The sequence below is a fragment of the Ciona intestinalis genome, chromosome 9 (assembly GCF_000224145.3).
Source record: "Ciona intestinalis chromosome 9, KH, whole genome shotgun sequence".
Classification (NCBI taxonomy): domain Eukaryota; kingdom Metazoa; phylum Chordata; class Ascidiacea; order Phlebobranchia; family Cionidae; genus Ciona; species Ciona intestinalis.
This window is the reverse complement of record NC_020174.2, coordinates 3,776,236-3,794,448: the sequence shown is the minus strand read 5'-3', so window position 1 is coordinate 3,794,448 and position 18,213 is coordinate 3,776,236. Positions and strand designations below refer to the sequence as shown.

The 18,213-nt window shown below is 32.9% G+C and overlaps 2 protein-coding genes across 6 annotated transcripts; one reads left to right on the top strand and one right to left on the bottom strand.

Moving 5' to 3' along the window:
* The first annotated feature begins 599 nt into the window (after window positions 1-599).
* LOC100178369 (armadillo repeat-containing protein 3) lies at window positions 600-12,953 on the top strand. Of its 5 annotated transcripts, none has more exons than XM_018813450.2 (22): window positions 600-760; window positions 881-998; window positions 1,496-1,621; window positions 2,093-2,158; window positions 2,514-2,689; window positions 3,113-3,239; window positions 3,481-3,548; window positions 3,653-3,839; window positions 4,210-4,362; window positions 4,673-4,781; window positions 5,348-5,467; window positions 5,985-6,114; window positions 6,751-6,887; window positions 7,883-8,051; window positions 8,426-8,526; window positions 8,807-8,938; window positions 9,449-9,517; window positions 10,239-10,303; window positions 10,494-10,553; window positions 11,373-11,484; window positions 12,086-12,248; window positions 12,711-12,953. In XM_018813450.2, exons 1-22 carry the CDS (start codon window positions 713-715, stop codon window positions 12,912-12,914), a joined length of 2,640 nt encoding a protein of 879 aa, XP_018668995.1. In that variant the 5' UTR covers window positions 600-712; the 3' UTR covers window positions 12,915-12,953. The 5 variants fall into 5 exon arrangements, with proteins under 5 accessions (XP_018668995.1, XP_018668996.1, XP_018668997.1 ...); XM_018813451.2 differs by having other exon boundaries at window positions 603-760; window positions 10,494-10,547; XM_018813452.2 differs by lacking the exon at window positions 8,807-8,938 and having other exon boundaries at window positions 603-760.
* Window positions 12,914-17,857, bottom strand: LOC100176054 (DNA primase small subunit). The gene is made up of 11 exons (XM_002129841.5): window positions 17,581-17,857; window positions 17,129-17,286; window positions 16,729-16,835; window positions 16,156-16,306; window positions 15,681-15,796; window positions 15,285-15,492; window positions 14,877-15,015; window positions 14,383-14,452; window positions 13,765-13,850; window positions 13,133-13,255; window positions 12,914-13,063 (listed from the first exon to the last, which is right to left on the bottom strand). Exons 1-11 carry the CDS (start codon window positions 17,711-17,713, stop codon window positions 13,044-13,046), a joined length of 1,311 nt encoding a protein of 436 aa, XP_002129877.1. The 5' UTR covers window positions 17,714-17,857; the 3' UTR covers window positions 12,914-13,043.
* Window positions 17,858-18,213: the final 356 nt, after the last annotated feature.

The window sequence follows — 18,213 nt, the reverse complement described above, 5'->3', positions numbered from 1 at the left end:
GGTACATGTATTGAAACCGTAACATTTATGATGTCGTTTTTTTTTTTTAAAAAGAATAATTACTGTTGTTACATTTTTGCAGTGGGTTCCTTTATACAGAAAGATCGATTTACGTGAAGCAAATTGAACTTTGTAGTTAAAAAGATAACTAGAGCTTTGACGGGACAATTAATAAATCATTTTAGGAATTATACTGACACAATGGTGGCGTCCGGGCTCGATTCCTTATCGCGATCAGTTAGCGAGCCCCCTTAGTTTTACCTACTGCAACCAACGCTTATAGATATACATATATAAGCGTTGCTGCAACGAACGTTTACGAATTCATTAAATATATTTATGGCATTCATGATCTAAGTTTAGCTAGTGTATTACTACTTCACAAATGGCAACTGTTTCTTTGTGTGTAATTTAGTTTGAATGAAATCAAATGCTAATCAGAAGTTCACGGAAACCCTAAAAGGTACTGTTACGCTTGGATGAATGTGACATGACAACCAAAAAGCTTTACTCTGCGTCGCTTCAGTGACTACTGTTTTATATCGGTGTAATAACGCGAATTTTGACTGTTAACCCTCCAAATTTGTATAAAACTATAACTTTTGTTAAAGTAAAGAGCGTTAGCTAGTTGTTGGTCAATTTAAAGTTTTTAATCTGGTAATATCAGAAGAAAATTTAGCTTCATACTGCCAGTTTCATAAGAAAATACATCATGGGAAAGAAAGTTAAAAAAGAAGTAGAAGCCCCACCGAAAGATGTGGTATATATATTTTGATAAAATATAAGAAAATAATTTTAAACTAAGTATAAAGAAAATTTAGGTATATATAAAAAATAGTTAAATGTTAAGTTGTTTGTGAAAAGTTGTTCATTTTTGCAGTTTGATCCACTTAATTTTGAGAGTAAGAAAACTGGAACAGTGGTTTTGATGCTAAAATCGGACGAGGAAGAAGTACTGGCCAAAGCATGTGAAGCAATTTACAGATTTGCAGATAAATGTATACAAATTATTTTGTTACAAAGCGATTGTCTAAATTATGATAAACAAAGTAGGAATTACAATAAAGGTATTTTAGGATTGAATTACCTTAACTGTATATTAATATTTAACGACTTTAATTGTCTTTATAAATTTTATCTGTATTATGTAATGTGTTGCAGTTATGCGTAATAGAAATCTAAAAATAGTAAAAAAAATTTCAGTTTAGTTTATTTCTCGAATCAATGATTCAAAGCCCTGTTCAGCTTGTATTTAACTGTATAATTTTATCTGTATTATGTAATGCGCCACAGTTAGATATAATAGGTATCTAAGTACTTCTAGTGAAGACTAGCATATTTAGTTTTCACCCTTTTTAGTTGGTATTTTATAGGGAAAAAAATTCTATATATATTTTGAAACGTTAGTACATGAAACAAAATTTGCTGAAAAAGTTTTATTTTCTATCACATTACAGAAAATTTATTATAAAAGTATCATTTTAATAAAATTCAGGTGAAGAAAATAAACTGATGTTACTTGAGCTTGGAGCCATGGAGTCTTTGATACGGTTAATTAATCATGAGGAAAAAATGGTGAAACGATATGCGTGTATGGCGTTTGGAGTCATGGCTGGCCATGGTAAGATATTAAAAGCTTGTCCATCAGAAAAATCGCTGTCTTAATGTGACTACTCATGTATACATCAGATGAGCCCAATTTTTTAAACACTTAACTTTAATTGCTTTAAACCAGTGGTCACTAAGGGGTTTTCCAAATTATCAGCCAAACAAAAAAGTCCCCAAAAAATAATCAATTTAAATGTAACATACTTGGTAACTCATAAGCTGGCATGAGGTTTATGAAACAGATCCCCTGTGTTTAACAACTGACGTTTTCCGGCCACGTGGGGATAAAGTAAGTTACATTCATACACCAATGTTTTAAAGTCTGGAAGTTGTTGCGTAGGAACATGGTTTCTGTACTCTCAAGCTTAAATTAGAGGGTAATTTACAAAAATCCTAATTTTACTGACATACCACAGTCTTTACACATCTGCTGCATATATCAACAATTTAATTTTAGGAATAATTTGATTTTTATATTTTATAGCTGATGTGCGCAGATATTTAAGAAAAACAGATGCTATTCCATCAGCTATACAACTGCTTGGTGATGGTAAGTGACTGTAAAATAAACAATTTTCCAAATTTGAACTTGACTTCAAGGTGCTACCCTTTTTAAAGTGTTAAGAATACAAGAACAAAACCTAACCGCTAACCCTGAAAACACTCCTGTGCATACATTTTAAAATTCCACCAGGTTTTTAAGCAAGTAATTGGTCAGGTAGATCCTTTTTCGCTGAACAGTTGTTCTCAATGTTGTTCTTTTTTGCGCGACTTTTTTCCGCACTTATCCCAATTCTAGCATTTATTCTTTATTCTCTTGATTGAAGTTAAATCATAATAATACAAATTATACAATGTTAGTACATTCACAACATGATTCTAAAAATCACACATCTTCCATGCAGAGGACGATGTATGCAATGAATTTGCGAGCCTTTTTCTATCTCATATGTCGGGTGACTTCTCAAGCAAACTAAGCATTGGACAATCAGAAGGAGTTGAACCTCTCATTAATCTTCTCGCATCACCTGATCCCGATGTTCAGAAGAATTCACTGCAAGCGATCTGCAATCTTGTTCAGGTAAGAAAAAAGGACACAACAAATTTCTTGATTTTTTCTTGAATTGATTATAATATTAACTTTATTTATCCCTTTCTTTACAGTAGCGAAGATTTAAAAATATTTTAAACGGATCGGCGAATATTGTATCAAACAGCAGTTGTTAAAAACTACATTATTTTTGTTGTTTTATTAGATCCAAACATATATTAGCTATTACACTTCTGATATTGCTTTAATATTTTTCTATTTTGTTATAATAATCCACTTTCTAATCCAATGAACTTATGTGACACATTTTTATCAATGAAATTTCTTTTATCAATGCTTTTAAATTTTTGATAAATAAAAAAATACTTTTATTACTAAATTATTTTTTTTCTAAAGCCCGAGGTTTTATTCTTATGTATATACTGTAGATTTTTACTTGTCATTTTTTATCAGGATTTTCAAAGTCGAACAGCGGTCCGAGAGCTTGGTGGTATCCCGTCGTTGTTGGAATCACTTAAGTCTGAATATGCTGTTATACAAGGCCTTGGTCTCTCAACATTAGCATCTGTAACTCAAGATGGTAAACTAACAAAAAAAAAGAATAAAATGAAAAATAAAAAAATGAATAAACAAAATTGCATAAAAAAAATGAAATGAAAAATTGCATAAAAAATAAATAATAAAAAAAACGAATTTAAATTAAAAAAAAATAAAATAAAAAAGTCAGTGCTTGCTCATCTACAAGTAGAGGTTTATAACATAAAGTATTTATTCCTTATTGAAGCCACCACAGTACGCTTTAAAGTTTATTTGTTACGTAGGTGAATCAAGAGCAGTGGTTCGTGAGAATGAAGGCTTGGAGCTTCTTGTGGATTTTCTTGGAAATAAAGTAAGTTGCTGATTTTTCTATATGTAAAAAATCTATATGTAAATCTATATGTAAAATAACCAATGAAGCAACAGAAAGTAAAAAAAAGCTTAATTTTTTTTCAGGATTATGATGACCTGCATGTTCATGCTCTCTCTGTTCTATCAAACTGTTTGGAGGACACAGAGTCTTTGGATGACATCCGTAGTACTGGAGGATTAGAGAGTTTGTTATCTTTTGCAACTGAAGCATCCACATCACCAGAGGTGCAAGCCAACACTGCGCGTGCATTGTCGAGAGCTGCAAAGAATGGTAGGTTTAGTGTGACTAGCCACATTTCATCATTTAGTTAAAACGCTCCGGACTGTACATTTTGAGATTCTATTATGTTTCGCATTTTTTTTTGTAAAATATATATTTAGTTTGGCTGTTGTTCAGTGTAAACATTTTATTAGGTTGGTTTTTGATGAAATGTATCACATTTGCGAAAAGATTTTGCAATGCCACTCCTATTTATGATTAAACAATAATACAGTAGCCTTGGCCTGGTATAAAATTATATTTTTTTATATAATAATTTATTAATTTTCAAAAGCAATTGATTCCATTTTTAATTTATTATGTTGTTCATTGAAATAAAAAATCCATCAAGTAAGAATTTAAGTTTGATGTTGTTATTCAGTTGAGAATGGGAAGATCCTTCATGAACAAGAAGCGGAGAAGACTCTCATCACTATGACGGGATCAGAATCAGATATTGTTCGAATCGCTGCCTGTCAAGCCATTGCAACACTGTCCAATAACTTGGCTGCAAAAGATGCATTTGGAAAATCAGGTAACTGTATTATATTTTGTTATTCTATTTTTATAAGGTAATGAAAGTGTCAGGCATGTCTTGACATATAATCTCTTCTCTCACCCATTAAGAATATACATGTGGTTCTCAGCTTCTGTATGCTTGTTGAGAATAAGTAAAGAGTATAACATGATATCTATCGTAAAATGTGAATTTTCTTTAACATGATAGCAATATTTTTTCAATGTTGCGTGATAACAAACAAAATACAATTTTCTTCACCATTATAACAATATTTACAATGTAAAATTTAAATTTTCCAAATTGCGAACTCTTTTTTTATTTACAGAGGGTATACCCCCGCTTATAAACCTGTTATCAGCGGAAAACCCAATGGTGCGTGAAGCAGCTACGCTCGCCCTCGCAAACCTGACCCTTACCAACACCAACAATGCTAAGTAAGTTAACTTACACTTGTATGATGCTATAAACACTTTACCAAACTAATTTTGATTTTTTTGCTAAAAAATTATGTACAGGTAAATATAGGCCATTTTTTTGCCACAGATTTTAAATATTTGGTATTCTTGAAATTATAAAAAAGCAGGCATCATGTATCAACCATCCTAACAACTATATTTAGTTAGCATTTTACAATAGCATGTAACTTATGGCTCAAATACAAGATAGTAGGTATACATACCACAACAGTCAAGAGCAGGGCATATAAAAGGATATGCATATATTTACAAGTGAATGCAATATAACAATGCTTGCAACAGTTACACAAATGTAACTTCCTCGTGTGGCTGGACGACAAAACAACAGTTTTCATAACATTTATGCCAGCTTACAAGTTACCATATATGGTACTTTGGGCCTTGTGCCAGCTTACAAGTTACCATATATGGTACTTTGGGTGTGTGGTTATTTTGAGGGATATATATATATATATATAGTATAACACAACAGATAGATATACAAAATACAAGACCCTTTACATTGTTAACATCCAACTTTACAGTGAAGTGTTAACATCTGGTGGAGTTGAACAACTTCTATCTCTACTTCAATTCAACAAGGAGTCAGTTGTTATCAATTCAGCTGCTTGCCTTATCAACATGGCACAAGATCTTACTATCAGGTATTTTAAACTACTTTTTTACTTTGACATTAAACTTTTTTTTCTTTTTAAAAAAGGAATATTTTAATCAAATTAATAGTTTCACAATGGAAAACCAATATTTCATAATTACAACAAGACTTAAATTAAGTAAAATTTATATAATGTAAACATTTCAAAAGTGTTTTATTACCTAAGATTGCACCAAAATAGCAGTGAGAATGACACTAGTTATCCCCACATGGAGGGGCAACGGCAGTTGTTATACCGCAGGGTTCTATTTCATGAACCTCGTACCCGCTTACGAATATGTACTTTGTGTGAATATTTTTTCATTTTTGTATGGCTAGCAATTCAGACACCACATATTAAACCACTTGGTTGGAGCAATTGCTGTCAAGTGTCTTGCCCAAGACCCACAATGGTAGCTGTGCAAGCTTTGAACCTGCATCCTTAGGGCCTGTATCCAAGATACAGGCATTCTAAACAACTTGTGCCAGTGCATTTTATCGTTTAATATAAAGTGTATTTTCCATAGAAACGACATATTCAAGCGAGGAATAGTTGCTTCCCTAACTGAACCACTCAAATCTAAGAGTCCTCGAGTGCAAAGTAAAATAGCACAAGCTGTCTCCACTTTTGTAACTGGTGCTGAAGCAAGGTCTGAGGTAAGATATGGACTAAATGAATGAATGAATGTGTTTATGTATATAACTTTTGTGGTTACTAGTTACTGGCTCTTGAGTGATAGTTTCATACATTTCACATTATGACACTTACAGTCTATATCTTATACAAGTAAATTTTTGTTGTTTAAAAAAGTGTCTTAATATCAGATTTCCAAACTTGTTTGCCAAGGACTTTTTAGAATATCTTTTGTCTTTGGAACCCCAATATATGTATTTAGTTTTTACATAAGTTTGATTATGAACTGCTATCAATTATTCGTGGCAGTAAAGGTTATGGAAAAAATGCATTTTTGATTATTTTCCATGTAGTATAATTGTTCCGGACTTGTATAATTGTTCCAGTCTGTATAGTACATATCTTAATTCATTACAAGTATACAACAACATTCACACATAACTACAGTCCGGTTGCGTATAAATATACACCGTGCATTCAGTAATGAGTTCAAAGTTTGACGCTGCTACCATTGTGGGCGAATGTGCCATTGGGCAAGACACTTAACGGCAATTGCTCCAACCCAGTGGTCACTAATGAGTTGTCTAAATTATCAACCACACATAAAAAATTCCCTAAAAAGCAAGCTACATTCATTCATACATTTATACCACGCATAGATTTGCCAACATGGTGGATTGGAACCGCTGGTTCAACTGGTAAAATCTGGTGATGCTGACGTAAGAAGAAACGCATCTTGTGCATTACTTCTGTGTTGTGCTGACCCACCAACTGCTGCAGCCATTTCAAAACTTGGGTAAGTATAAAAAAGGACATAGTTAATAATATTGACATAACTTAATATATTACAAGCCATAATAAAACTGTTATTACTTAGTATAATAAAAAAGAGAGTTATACAAATATATATAAATTTGACCTATGAAAGTTGGATGTATGTTTCGCTTAGAGTGATATACACTTGTAGGTCAATTAAGTTAGTCGTTCAATTTGGTGATCTGCATAAATTTTACATTACTTTCTGCTAAGCTAATTTTAATATAAGTTTGTAATTAGGGATGCACATTACAGAATAATTAGGTATTCTAGGATATCCTAGAATACTTTAATTCGAATCTAGAATTCCGAATCTAGAATTTCGAATCTTTTTATATTTATAGGAAAAAAAAAATTTACCCACAAAAGTCAGTTTATTGACCCTTTCATAACAGCCTTGTTGGATCTTGAGTTGTAAAATGATTAAAAATTGTACTATTGGGTAGTTTTTGCGTCATGAAACGTATAGCAGGCTATGAAAAGACGTTACGAAACGTTTACTCTCGAAAGTCCCACAAACACAAAAATATTTTTTTTCAAAATTAATAAGATTCAAAAATTGTTAATATAGTATATGAGATGACGTGTAATGACGTCATTAAACAGAATACCGAATCCCGTAATTAGATTCGAATATATAAGGATTCGAATCTCATGGATTCGAAATTCTGTAATGTGCATTCCTATTTGTAATCAAGGCAACACATATTATGTGCAAAAAAATTGCACTATATCTCAAAAATACAGTTTTGTTTACCAAAAAAATTCGATATAGACTATTTTTTGTAGCCAGTTAAACAACTTTTCCCTTTTATCAACTTTATCTTATTTTTATCTATATGGTTACCATTCTTATGAGCTATGTGCCTTCGGTCCTCATACAAAGACACAGCTTATAAATGTACATCAAAAACTATTACAAAATCCTATACATAATACAAGACTTTTACCATTTTTTAATTTTTTTACTCGCAGAGGTCTTGAAATTCTTCAGGAGATAAATTCTTCTGAACAACGCTGTAACAACTTTAGTGTGGCTGCCTTTGAAAAGTTGCTTGACAGCAATCTGCCAGCGAAGTACAGCTTAACAGGCCGTCTTGCTTCACATAATATTATAACGGATGGTTTCTATGATGCTGGCCAGGTAAGTTTGCCAATATTTTGCTACTGTAACTTATTTTTAACGAATTCACAAATCATGGCCCAATCTTTGGTCCAATCCTTTTTAAAGCCGGCTCTCTCTATTGTACCCATCGTGTCTTTACGCACATTTTAGTTTCCATTAGAAGTTTAACTTGATAATAATTAAACATAAATGGCTCTTTGTCTGCTAGGTGTAGCGACCACGCTTATTTTCCTCCAAATAAATGCAAATATGTTTTTAACTGTAAGCAAGTTTTAACAACTGTTGTTTTGTCGCTATATTCTGTCTTTACAGTTAAAATATTCCTAAATCTTCACTACCGTAATTGAATAGACAAATAAAGTTATTATTATTAATAAATTAAACCTGAACAGCTGCGACCGGAAAGTAAGTTTTTCACTCTGGACGAAATTTCGAAACAGGAAGTCAATCAAAAAAGACCAATTCTCCTGGTTAACTGTAAAGCCACAGACGTGTAAGTGATATGCATATTGTGAATTGATTGCTGTTAATTTGGAGTGGAATTGCAGTCTTGTGAAGTGAGTTGACTGTGTTGAAAGTGATTTGTTTGCAATTTTGGAAGTTTGTTGTAAACTGAAATGTTTTTAACGCGGAAACAGCCAGCCACCTATATACAAACAGGAACTGATTTATTCAACCTTTAATTCCGGAACGCAATTTTTCGCGATTTAAAAAATGTTTATAAGATATTTTTTTTGAGAATTTTAAATTATGTCTCGACGCAATTGGAGCAGGGAAGAGGAAGAGCTGGAGGGAGATTTGGACAATCGTCCAACAGAGTCCCAGCTTAGTATGGATGGCACGGAGCCAGGTGTGTGTTCGGAGGCCCTGAACTCCCCTGCCGTGGCCCGGAGCCCTGCCCCCAAGTATTGCAGCTTCTGCTCGCATGCATTTATATAGGCCCATGCCTTCTAAATTCAAATCAGTTATTTTTGCCCCCAAGCTGCTTGATTTGGCTTGGACAATGATTTCTTTAAAGGATTTTGCTCATTTTTTGTTCCTTTCCGTTGCTTGCACTTATAATTTTGTTTCCATGATTTGCATGCTTGTGCTGCTTTGTTTTTGTTACACTAATATAAAAAAGCAAGACTGTCTTGCTTTAATTTAAATCATACTAACCTTTAAACTGATGAAATTGTAACATCAGTTCACTTAAACAAATGAAAATAATACATTGGTTAAAATCACAACTTTTCGCCGCTTTAATTCTTTGGTTGTTTGTCAGAATAAAAACATTGAAAATCAAAATCCAAAAAACAAATATGATTTCATCACCTAAAACATTAAAATAAGTCTATTTAATACAAGTTGAGTCATGAATAATGTTGATGTCACCATATTAAATTCACCATGTTTACATTTTACATTTTGTTTAGTGTTAAATCTCAAGATGATTCTTCTGAAAAAGGAAGCAGAGTCAGTTCCAAGGCATCTTATACAAGAAGGTAACTATAAATATTAAAAAAGTTAAAAGTCCAGTTAAATACACAGCTACACCAAGTTGCTACACAAACGACTGTTATTAATATTTAGCGCGATAGGTCACATATTATAACACAGGTTCTCTATGTCAGTGCTCTTCAACCGGTGTGCACGGTGCACCCTAGGGTGCACCAAAATATGCCAGGGGTGCACCAGTGCAAAAAGGTATACAAGGGTGCATCACAAACTTCAACAATTTTCAGCAATATTTTTTCATTTTAAACTTTTTTACCCAATTTAGCCACTTTCCTACATTTTTTTATATGAATTCTATATCTTGCATCACTAGGAATTGTGAAACTTCATTAGTTTTACGTTAAAGCAATCAGGGGGGCATGAGTTCGACGCAACAACTTTAGGGGTTCACCAACTCATAAAAGGTTGAAGAGCACTGCTCTATGTCACACAGCTGTAATTGTATATAGTGTACACATACATAACTCTATGGGCGATCATTATTTATAGCAGATAGTTTAAATAACCATTAGTGGTCAATAAGTTTTAAAAAATATTCTAAGTGTATTGCTTAAGGAGACTGGCCTACTATGGTTGGAGCATAAAGCCTTGAATCTGCCATTTTTGGATAACAGCTGGCAAGTCCTTTTAGCAGATAAAGTTTTTGTTTGTTATTTACCCAAAACACGGAATAAATATTCTTCAATAAACTTAACACCTTTTTTAAAGAAAAAAGAAAGACAAGGAAGCACTGATGCGTGAAGAAGCTGAGAGAATTCGAGCAGAAAAAGAAGGTAAAAAGATTTGTAGGTTATAAAAATGTACTGAATCAAAAATGAATTTATCGTTTAGCAAAAGGTAAGGTATATTTAAAAAATAATGTTTTTTAAGACTGATATTTTGCAAATAATTTAAACCTGTAATTAAGATATGGCGCAGTAAAAACTTATAATAATTCCTGCAATAATTTTCACAATTATTTAGCGATTCGACTAAAAGCGCTTCAAATAGAACAGGAATTGCAAAAGCAGCTCGCAAGTAAAGGTTAAACCATGCAGCAAGTGCATGCTAACCAAGCTAATATAAAAATAGAAACTTCAAAAACATGCTACTCCATTGCATGCATGTGTCATGTTTTATCCAAATCATTAGTTTTAGAGAACATGTAACTAACAAAAGCCAGGTGTGTGCAACCTGTGGCAGCTAAATAAATGTAACTTACTTTATCCTCGTGGCCGAAAAACGACAGTTGTTAAGAATGGGTGTTCTGTTTCATACACCTCGTGCCAAATTACGAGTTACCAAGTATGTTACTTTGTTGGGAATTTTTTATGTGTGGCTGATAATTTGGACAACCCATTAGTGACCATTGGGTTGGAGCTTTTGCCGTTAAGTGTCTTGCCCAAGGACACATACGCCCTCAATGGTAGCAGCGACGAGTCTTTAACTCATTACCTCTGGGTTACAGACAGGCGCGCTAACCATTTTGCCATAGTACGGGTAAAATATTGCTTTCAAAAAAAATTGTGACCTGTAAGGTGTATTGTAATGCCCAAGCATGGAACCAAATGTTAATAATATGAAAGATATAGGTCACATAGCTTTAGTTAATCTATTATTAAAAGGTTGCACTATCTTGATAATAGTCAGTAACTGATCAAAAAATATTGCATCTTTTTAAGATAAAGAGTAGAAATACGATAATTAAAAAATTTAGAATCAAAATTTAGTATTTAACGAATCAAATCTAAATCTGATCCATTTCTAACAAAGTCATTTCTAACATTAATCCTACAAGCAATTAATGCATGTACTAACATTATATTATGTTGGTTGCTTTGTACTGAGGGTTTGTTGTTTCAGATGGTGTCTATCACCCTCCAGTGGACAATGTGTTGCAGAGCTATTTCGATAATGTGACCAAATATATTCTCCCAATGCCCTCAACAAGAGAGCAAATTGTGGCCTTGGCGCAGTAAGCAAAATATTGTATAGTAGGGTGGGGGAAGATAGGACACTTTTTCCTTCTATTTTCCTGTTCCATTTGGTAGTGAACAAAAATCATTTAGGGAATTATAGAACCATATCCTCATGGCTCCAATAAACTGTTGTTAATTGTTTAAACCATGACCAGGATGTTTGGACATTATGTGCTAAAGGTATCCCGTCTTCCCCACCCTACTATAATAGTGTTTTTTTATTGTTTCAATGGGTGTTTTAGCACTGCACTGAGATGCTGCCTGTTTACTTTAACTTTGCTATGTAATAAACTGACTCAGTTAACCAAATATTTTAGAACTACCAACAGGTTTATAAGACTCGACAAATAACATTTAATATTCTTTGTTTTATTCCGACCACAAATGTTATGACAACTTAAAACAGTAACCCAAATTACTTATACCATACAAAGCCTACTTTTAAAAAAAATAAAATAATTTAAATATTTCTAAAAGAAAATTCTGCCATTTTATTTCAGATTTGTGGTTAGACCACAAATATTTTGACAATTTAAAACATTATCAAAAAAATTTAGTTGAACATCTAGTAAAAAATTCTGCTGTTTCATTTCTTAGATTTGTGGTTGATAAAATGGGTGGCGAGATCGACCGGGGTAAAATGTCGGACTTTAGTTGGGAGCTTCATATCGCTGAGTTGAAGTATGACCTCAAATCAAACATCATTCCAATCGGGAAGATTCAATATGGAATTCATTACCACAGAGCTTTATTGTACAAGGTGATATTCACGTAAAAAAAACAAAAAAAACATCATATGATAAGGAAAGAAGTTTTAGCATAAACTGACTACGGTAATATAATTTAAGTCCGGCAGTGAGATTGAAATATATAGAGTAAGGTGGGGTAAGATTGGACATGCTATTCTATATGGGTGACTAAGGTCCCACGGCGTGGCACGCCATGGGTTCTAGAATTTACGCCAGGATTGGCACATTACCGCAAGATTGGATATGTTTTTATTCATTTGGTAAAACGCAAAAATATTTACAGAAATAAACAATCGTGGCCTTGCAACTTTAAAAGTGTTAACGTGTTTTTATTTAATTGTTTAAAACAAGTAAATTTATGTGTTAACGGTATCACATCTTACCCACAGTACTATATATACCCTAAATTCGAGACCATAGTTTAACAGTTCAAGTCTGCATTGGGATTGAAAGGTACAACTTCATTTTCACAGGTGCTGGCTGATAAAATTGGTGTACCATGCTCACTGGTGCGCGGAGAGTACAATAGGGCGTGGAATGAAGTAACGATCGCTGCCTCGCTTGAAAAAGGAGCAGCTCGGTACCCTCCAACGCGCTACATCATTGATTTGATGCACGATACAGGAAAGCTGATAAGAACAGACAGCCCTGAAGCTGTCCAGTACAAATCAATCTAACATGTCCAGATTTTTTATTTATAAATACTGTGATTTTTTAGTAATATGTCCAGAAAAGTAATGTCTACAATCTTTTATTTTCAAGTACTGTGATTTCTTAGTTTCCAGGTGAAGCCTAAATCTTCCAGTTTAAAATTCGCCTTTCAAATCTGTAAAAAACACAAGTGTTGTATAATATGGCCTGATACACTGTATGTTTATTAAAATGAAATGCTTACCACTTTGTAAAATCAAGTTTTGTTTTGCTGCTTCTTTCTGGAGGTTTTCAAGAAGTGAATCGAATGGTTTCATATATTCTTGAAGGGAGGTCTTTCTAAACAACTTCTTGGTGTTGGAGGAATCTAAGTTCAATTTATATGATTTATTCCAAATTCTTTTGAATTGGCTAAAGTTTTGTGTTAAAGTTTTAACACATGAATGAATGAATGAAATTTATTTCGTCTCTTCGGTCACGATAACGAAGAACAAAAGAGTTGACAAAAACAAAAAAACAGGTAGTATCGGTAAAACAAGTTGAACAACAGTTGTTAAAACAACAGGCTTATTGATAAAAAAATTTTTTTTGGATAAAAGGCGTGATTTTGTATAAATGTTATTGTTTTAGAAGGTTTAGAATTTTAAAGTATCATTTATTAAAAAAGACACTATAAAGGAATAATTGAAATTGGATTATATGCAGTCCTACTCTTTGCAGTAATACCACTTAGTGCTGCAAATACCTCTCTTGAAAAAGTGCTAAGTGACTAATATTAATGCTAAACGAGGACATTTTTAAATTTTGTGTACAAGGTAATTTATTTTTACAAAATAGTTTACAGAAATTTCAGAAAAGCAAAATGTAAATTATCACCTCCTGCCTCTTGTACTTCAGTATCAAGAGTCTCGGTCTTTTCATTTGGAGTAATTTCACTCTTTTCTACTTGGGTGCACAAGTCACTGGAATGGAAATAAAATAAATCTAAACCTGAGATTACAATATAATCTATAACATGGCAATGGTAAAATTGATTTTTGTTTACCAACGAAAATCTGTACATGAAGTTATAGCAACTGGAAATGTATTTGTTATTGTTATGAATGAATGTAACTTACTTTATCCATGAGTGGTCGGAAAACGACAATTGTTAAACACGGGTGTTTTGTTTCATACACCTTGTGCCAGCTTACAAGTTACCATTTATGTTACTTTTTAGGTGTTATTTTTTTTTGGGGGGGGGGGAGTGGTTTATGTGTGGCTGATTATTTGGAGAACGCATTATTGATCACTAGGTTTTAGCAATTGCCGTTAAGTGTCTTGCCCAGGGAAACATACGCCCACAATGGTAACACCGGCGAGCCTTGAACCCATTACCTCTGGGTTTGAGGCATGTGTGCTAACCAACTGTGCTACAGCGTCGAACGATATAGCAAATGTAAATTTGTAAGTGCATGTGTTATATAGTAATCCCTAATTACATGTGTTCTGTACCTTATAGTTGGCACAGCAAAAGGGTCAAACTCGTCAACTCTTGAGACATCAATCGGAACACATACTCGTCCTGTAATAAGAAAAACAGAAAGCAGAGCTATTATAAATGGGTACGTCCTTTGTAAACTTGTGATAAAAACGGGTTAAATAAAATTTGCCCAACTTTAGGTGAAAGAAAAAAAATCGATTTTCATAAATTACTTAATAATTAAGCAGTGTTGGGTGCTAATAATTTCTATTATCATGTTTAATTTAAAATACTGTAATAAATACTTTCAAATTGTTTCAATAGTATAATGTTTATAATAAAGGACAGATTTGATCAAGCCAATTGTTAAATTACTCACTAACTATGCAGTTTTAAATCTAATGTATATTTTAAAATTATATGTGAAAATTGAGTAATATTTTAAAACGAGCAAAAACAACTGTTCATGAAAAAAGATCTATAGAAACCTATGTGTTAGAGTATGTAATGTTGTTTTCCACAGTACCTGTCTTTGGGTGAACACAAAATGGACTTTTCAGTAAATGGTTGATTCCTTTACTGACATTCACATCAAGCCTTGGAAAGCAGAACTCCATCATTATTTCATGCGAAGTATATCTGAGTTTGCGATTTCTTTTGGGGTCCTGGAAAATATATGGGTTATGTCACCTATGTGTATATTTAGGGTACAGCTCATGTAATAGGCAAGGGAAACATCTAAATTTTAATATAAGTTACATTGCATTACTATGGCATTCCAATTGAATATATTCCATGCATTTCTATTCTAATTTTTGAGCGTGAGGTCCATCCATACTTTAAAGCAAGCTTTTTGGCCATAAGATAAGACTTTTATTTTACACCTAAACCACTTATCACTATAACTAGTATAGAAAAAGGTATAAATATTTACAGATTCATATGTTGAAGTGCAGGTCTCTCTTAACTTTTTCCATCGCTCAGCAGAATTTTTACCCGCAAACTGTTTTTCCACTTTTTCTCTCACGTCCAAGTCAGAAATAAGTTTTAAGACTTTTGCGACATCTTTGTCTTCGTCCAGAAAACCTTGGTCTTCTATCGCGTATTTATCCCAGTAGGAACGTATTACTTGGTGACAATTTCTACAAAATGGTATATATATATACAAATAGTAGGGTTGGGAAATATGGGACACCTTTTCATTCTATTTTCTTGCCCAATTTGGTAGTTAACAAAGAACAATCAAGTATACAACACCTAGTATATAATATTAAGTATATAAAAGTTACATTTATTTCATTGTTGGTAAAAATAATGTGGCATCACTTACCTGATATAGGGGTGTACAGGGTCCCTTAATGTTACTCGTTTCTCGTGGTTTCCTGCTTGAATTAAACTCAGATATTCAACAATTGATGAACGTGCGTGTGCTGACAATGACCTTGCCTGCATTACAAAATACTACTTTCAACCACAAATTTGAAAAAGTGATTTTTTGTGAAAAAAATGTAATGCATAGCTGAAATACATTTGGATATCATTATAAAAAAACCAATACTAAATAGGTTAATGGTAAACGGAATATCCGGTCAACCTTTATTTGATAAGGAATAAAAACTTTGAAATTATTGGCAGGTAAACAGCAAACTAAATCCTTTTTTTTCATATTTTAATAATAGACAAATTCTTAATTGAAATAATGTGTAGAATGCATTCTCCTACACCCTTTTTGCAGAAGGCTCAGCCCCTATCTGCTACTTAAGCATGCTACTAGAAATTTTAAGTTATTAATTTAAATCACATACTTTTTCATCACACACCCAGCAATGGACACCCCTCCTTCCAGAATAAACCCAAAGTAAATGTTTGAACCCAAAATCATCTTTCAGGGCTCGGTTTAAAATTTTGATCGCGATTGACATTAATGTCCAACATTTTTTGCAAATGTCTGCCCCCCTGTTAAAAAAAATAACAAAAACCTTATATGAAGTTATCTGTGTTGTATTCTATATAATAAAGTGCTATTGTGTCTCTAAAAAGGTAAGTAACAAATTTATTTTATGCAAATTTAACATCGTAAATTGTGTCTATGTAAAATTAGTCCCATTTTTTGGTTAAGACTGATAATATATTTCAGACTTTTTTTATTTAAATAAGACACTAACAATGCCATTAAGGCAATATACATATATATAATACATATATCTTTTTTTATACAATTAGTTGGACTTTTTTCCTTACCATTTTTTTAGATCTTTACTACTTTTAGTTCCAGAACGTTTTTATTTTTTAGTTTGTTAGGGTTTTTAAAAGTCCCAAATTGGGACCCTTGTTTTATTAATATTATCAAATCTATTTGGTAAAAGATGGAAACTTACTGACAACATTTTCTTACGTCATCATAATCTGTCATATCAATATCAAACACAAGTTCTTTAGTGAGTGGTTTAAATGAACCACCTGAAACTCGATTTCGGTGTTTTGGCTGTCAAGATAAATTTCAGAGCTGTTAATACAAAATATATGCATTTAAATAAAAAGTATAAATAGCAAAGAAAGATATAAATATATGTGTGTGTTATTTATATTTTTTGACCATATCCAGGACCTGTGCCATATAGAATAAAATGAGCACATCTAAGTTAGGTGCGATTTTAGATTCAGAGTTCCAGAATTCAGTGTTCTTAAAGTATGAATGGTGCACAAATTTAAATGTAAAATATAAAAATATAGCTGGAAAGACATAAACATGCAGGATGTAACAATCGGCAAACTCACAGGAGCAGAATAAATGGCACCAATATCAATTTTGTATGGGTTCATTTTCTTCAGTTCTTTCCTGAACTCAGCTTCAGATGCAAAAGATTGGTATCGGACGTAAATGTCATTTTGAAGAGTGAAAGAGAATTCTCGCTTTTCGAAAAGCGAGCCACTACCTTTGGGACCAAAATATTTTCTTGTTTTAATGAGTAAAATTGGCAACAAAGCTGGTAAATCATTGAGAGGTAAAATACGAATACATTGTGTAGTTTCGGAGCTACATTACTAATACAGCATCAGAAACCTAATTATTTTAAGTCTTATCAGGTGAAACATCTATTTTATCTTTTTAGATAATGCAGTAAAGAATCAATACCGTAAAAGCGCTGTATTATTAATGAAACCACGCGATTGCACAATTATTGAACAAAAATAGGGCATTAGCGTAAAAATAATAAACAAAAACGTACCAGTTTTACTGCCGTAGAATAACCATTTGCAGTACGGTCCGTATGGGAAAATGTAATTGTAGTAAATCGGTAAAAGACTTGGCAAACTGTTCGGGTCGTATACGGCCTCACTATCTTTGTGTTCTTCTGGCATGTTTGAATTTGTAACTGATACAAAATGTAAGCTACAACGATATGTAACTATTACTTTTACTTCAGTAAACAAAGTGTATAATTTTAAGCATTGGGTATATGAATGTTTTTATCGCGAGATTTTCGCGCCAGACGCGCATGACTGAATTGAGTATGGAAACTCACGATTTAAATTTTTTTATTCTACGGGGTGCGTTGTATTTTATTCGCTAAAAATGTTGTGTTGTGACATATATCCGTGGGCAGTGACGTTTTAAAGCTAATTAGTAATTAACGCACAATTTTGAATCAAAATACGGAGACTTAAATTATGAGAGAGTGAGGAAAGAACAGCATAATGCGAGAGAGATGGGAAAAGAAAGTGGTTTGAGATCGATCGGTCTGATTGACATTCCGATCGGACGCAGTCAAGCTGCTTTTTCTATGAGGTATACGGGTGATGCATGGCACATTCAGCTATGCAGGCAATGCTCGTATATTAGTGTGCGTCAGATTTCAGCC

Excerpts from the sequence above, each read along its gene's own strand:
- LOC100178369 (XM_018813450.2), top strand. The coding sequence starts at position 713 with ATGGGAAAGAAAGTTAAAAAAGAAGTAGAAGCCCCACCGAAAGATGTG. Across the intron at positions 4,363-4,672 it reads AGATGCATTTGGAAAATCAG|AGGGTATACCCCCGCTTATA; the intron begins GTAACTGTATTA and ends TTTTATTTACAG. Across the intron at positions 10,554-11,372 it reads AAAGCAGCTCGCAAGTAAAG|ATGGTGTCTATCACCCTCCA; the intron begins GTTAAACCATGC and ends TTGTTGTTTCAG.
- LOC100176054 (XM_002129841.5), bottom strand. The coding sequence starts at position 17,713 with ATGCCAGAAGAACACAAAGATAGTGAGGCCGTATACGACCCGAACAGT. Across the intron at positions 14,453-14,876 it reads TTGTGTTCACCCAAAGACAG|GACGAGTATGTGTTCCGATT; the intron begins GTACTGTGGAAA and ends TTCTTATTACAG. Across the intron at positions 13,256-13,764 it reads TGAAGTACAAGAGGCAGGAG|ATTCCTCCAACACCAAGAAG; the intron begins GTGATAATTTAC and ends AATTGAACTTAG.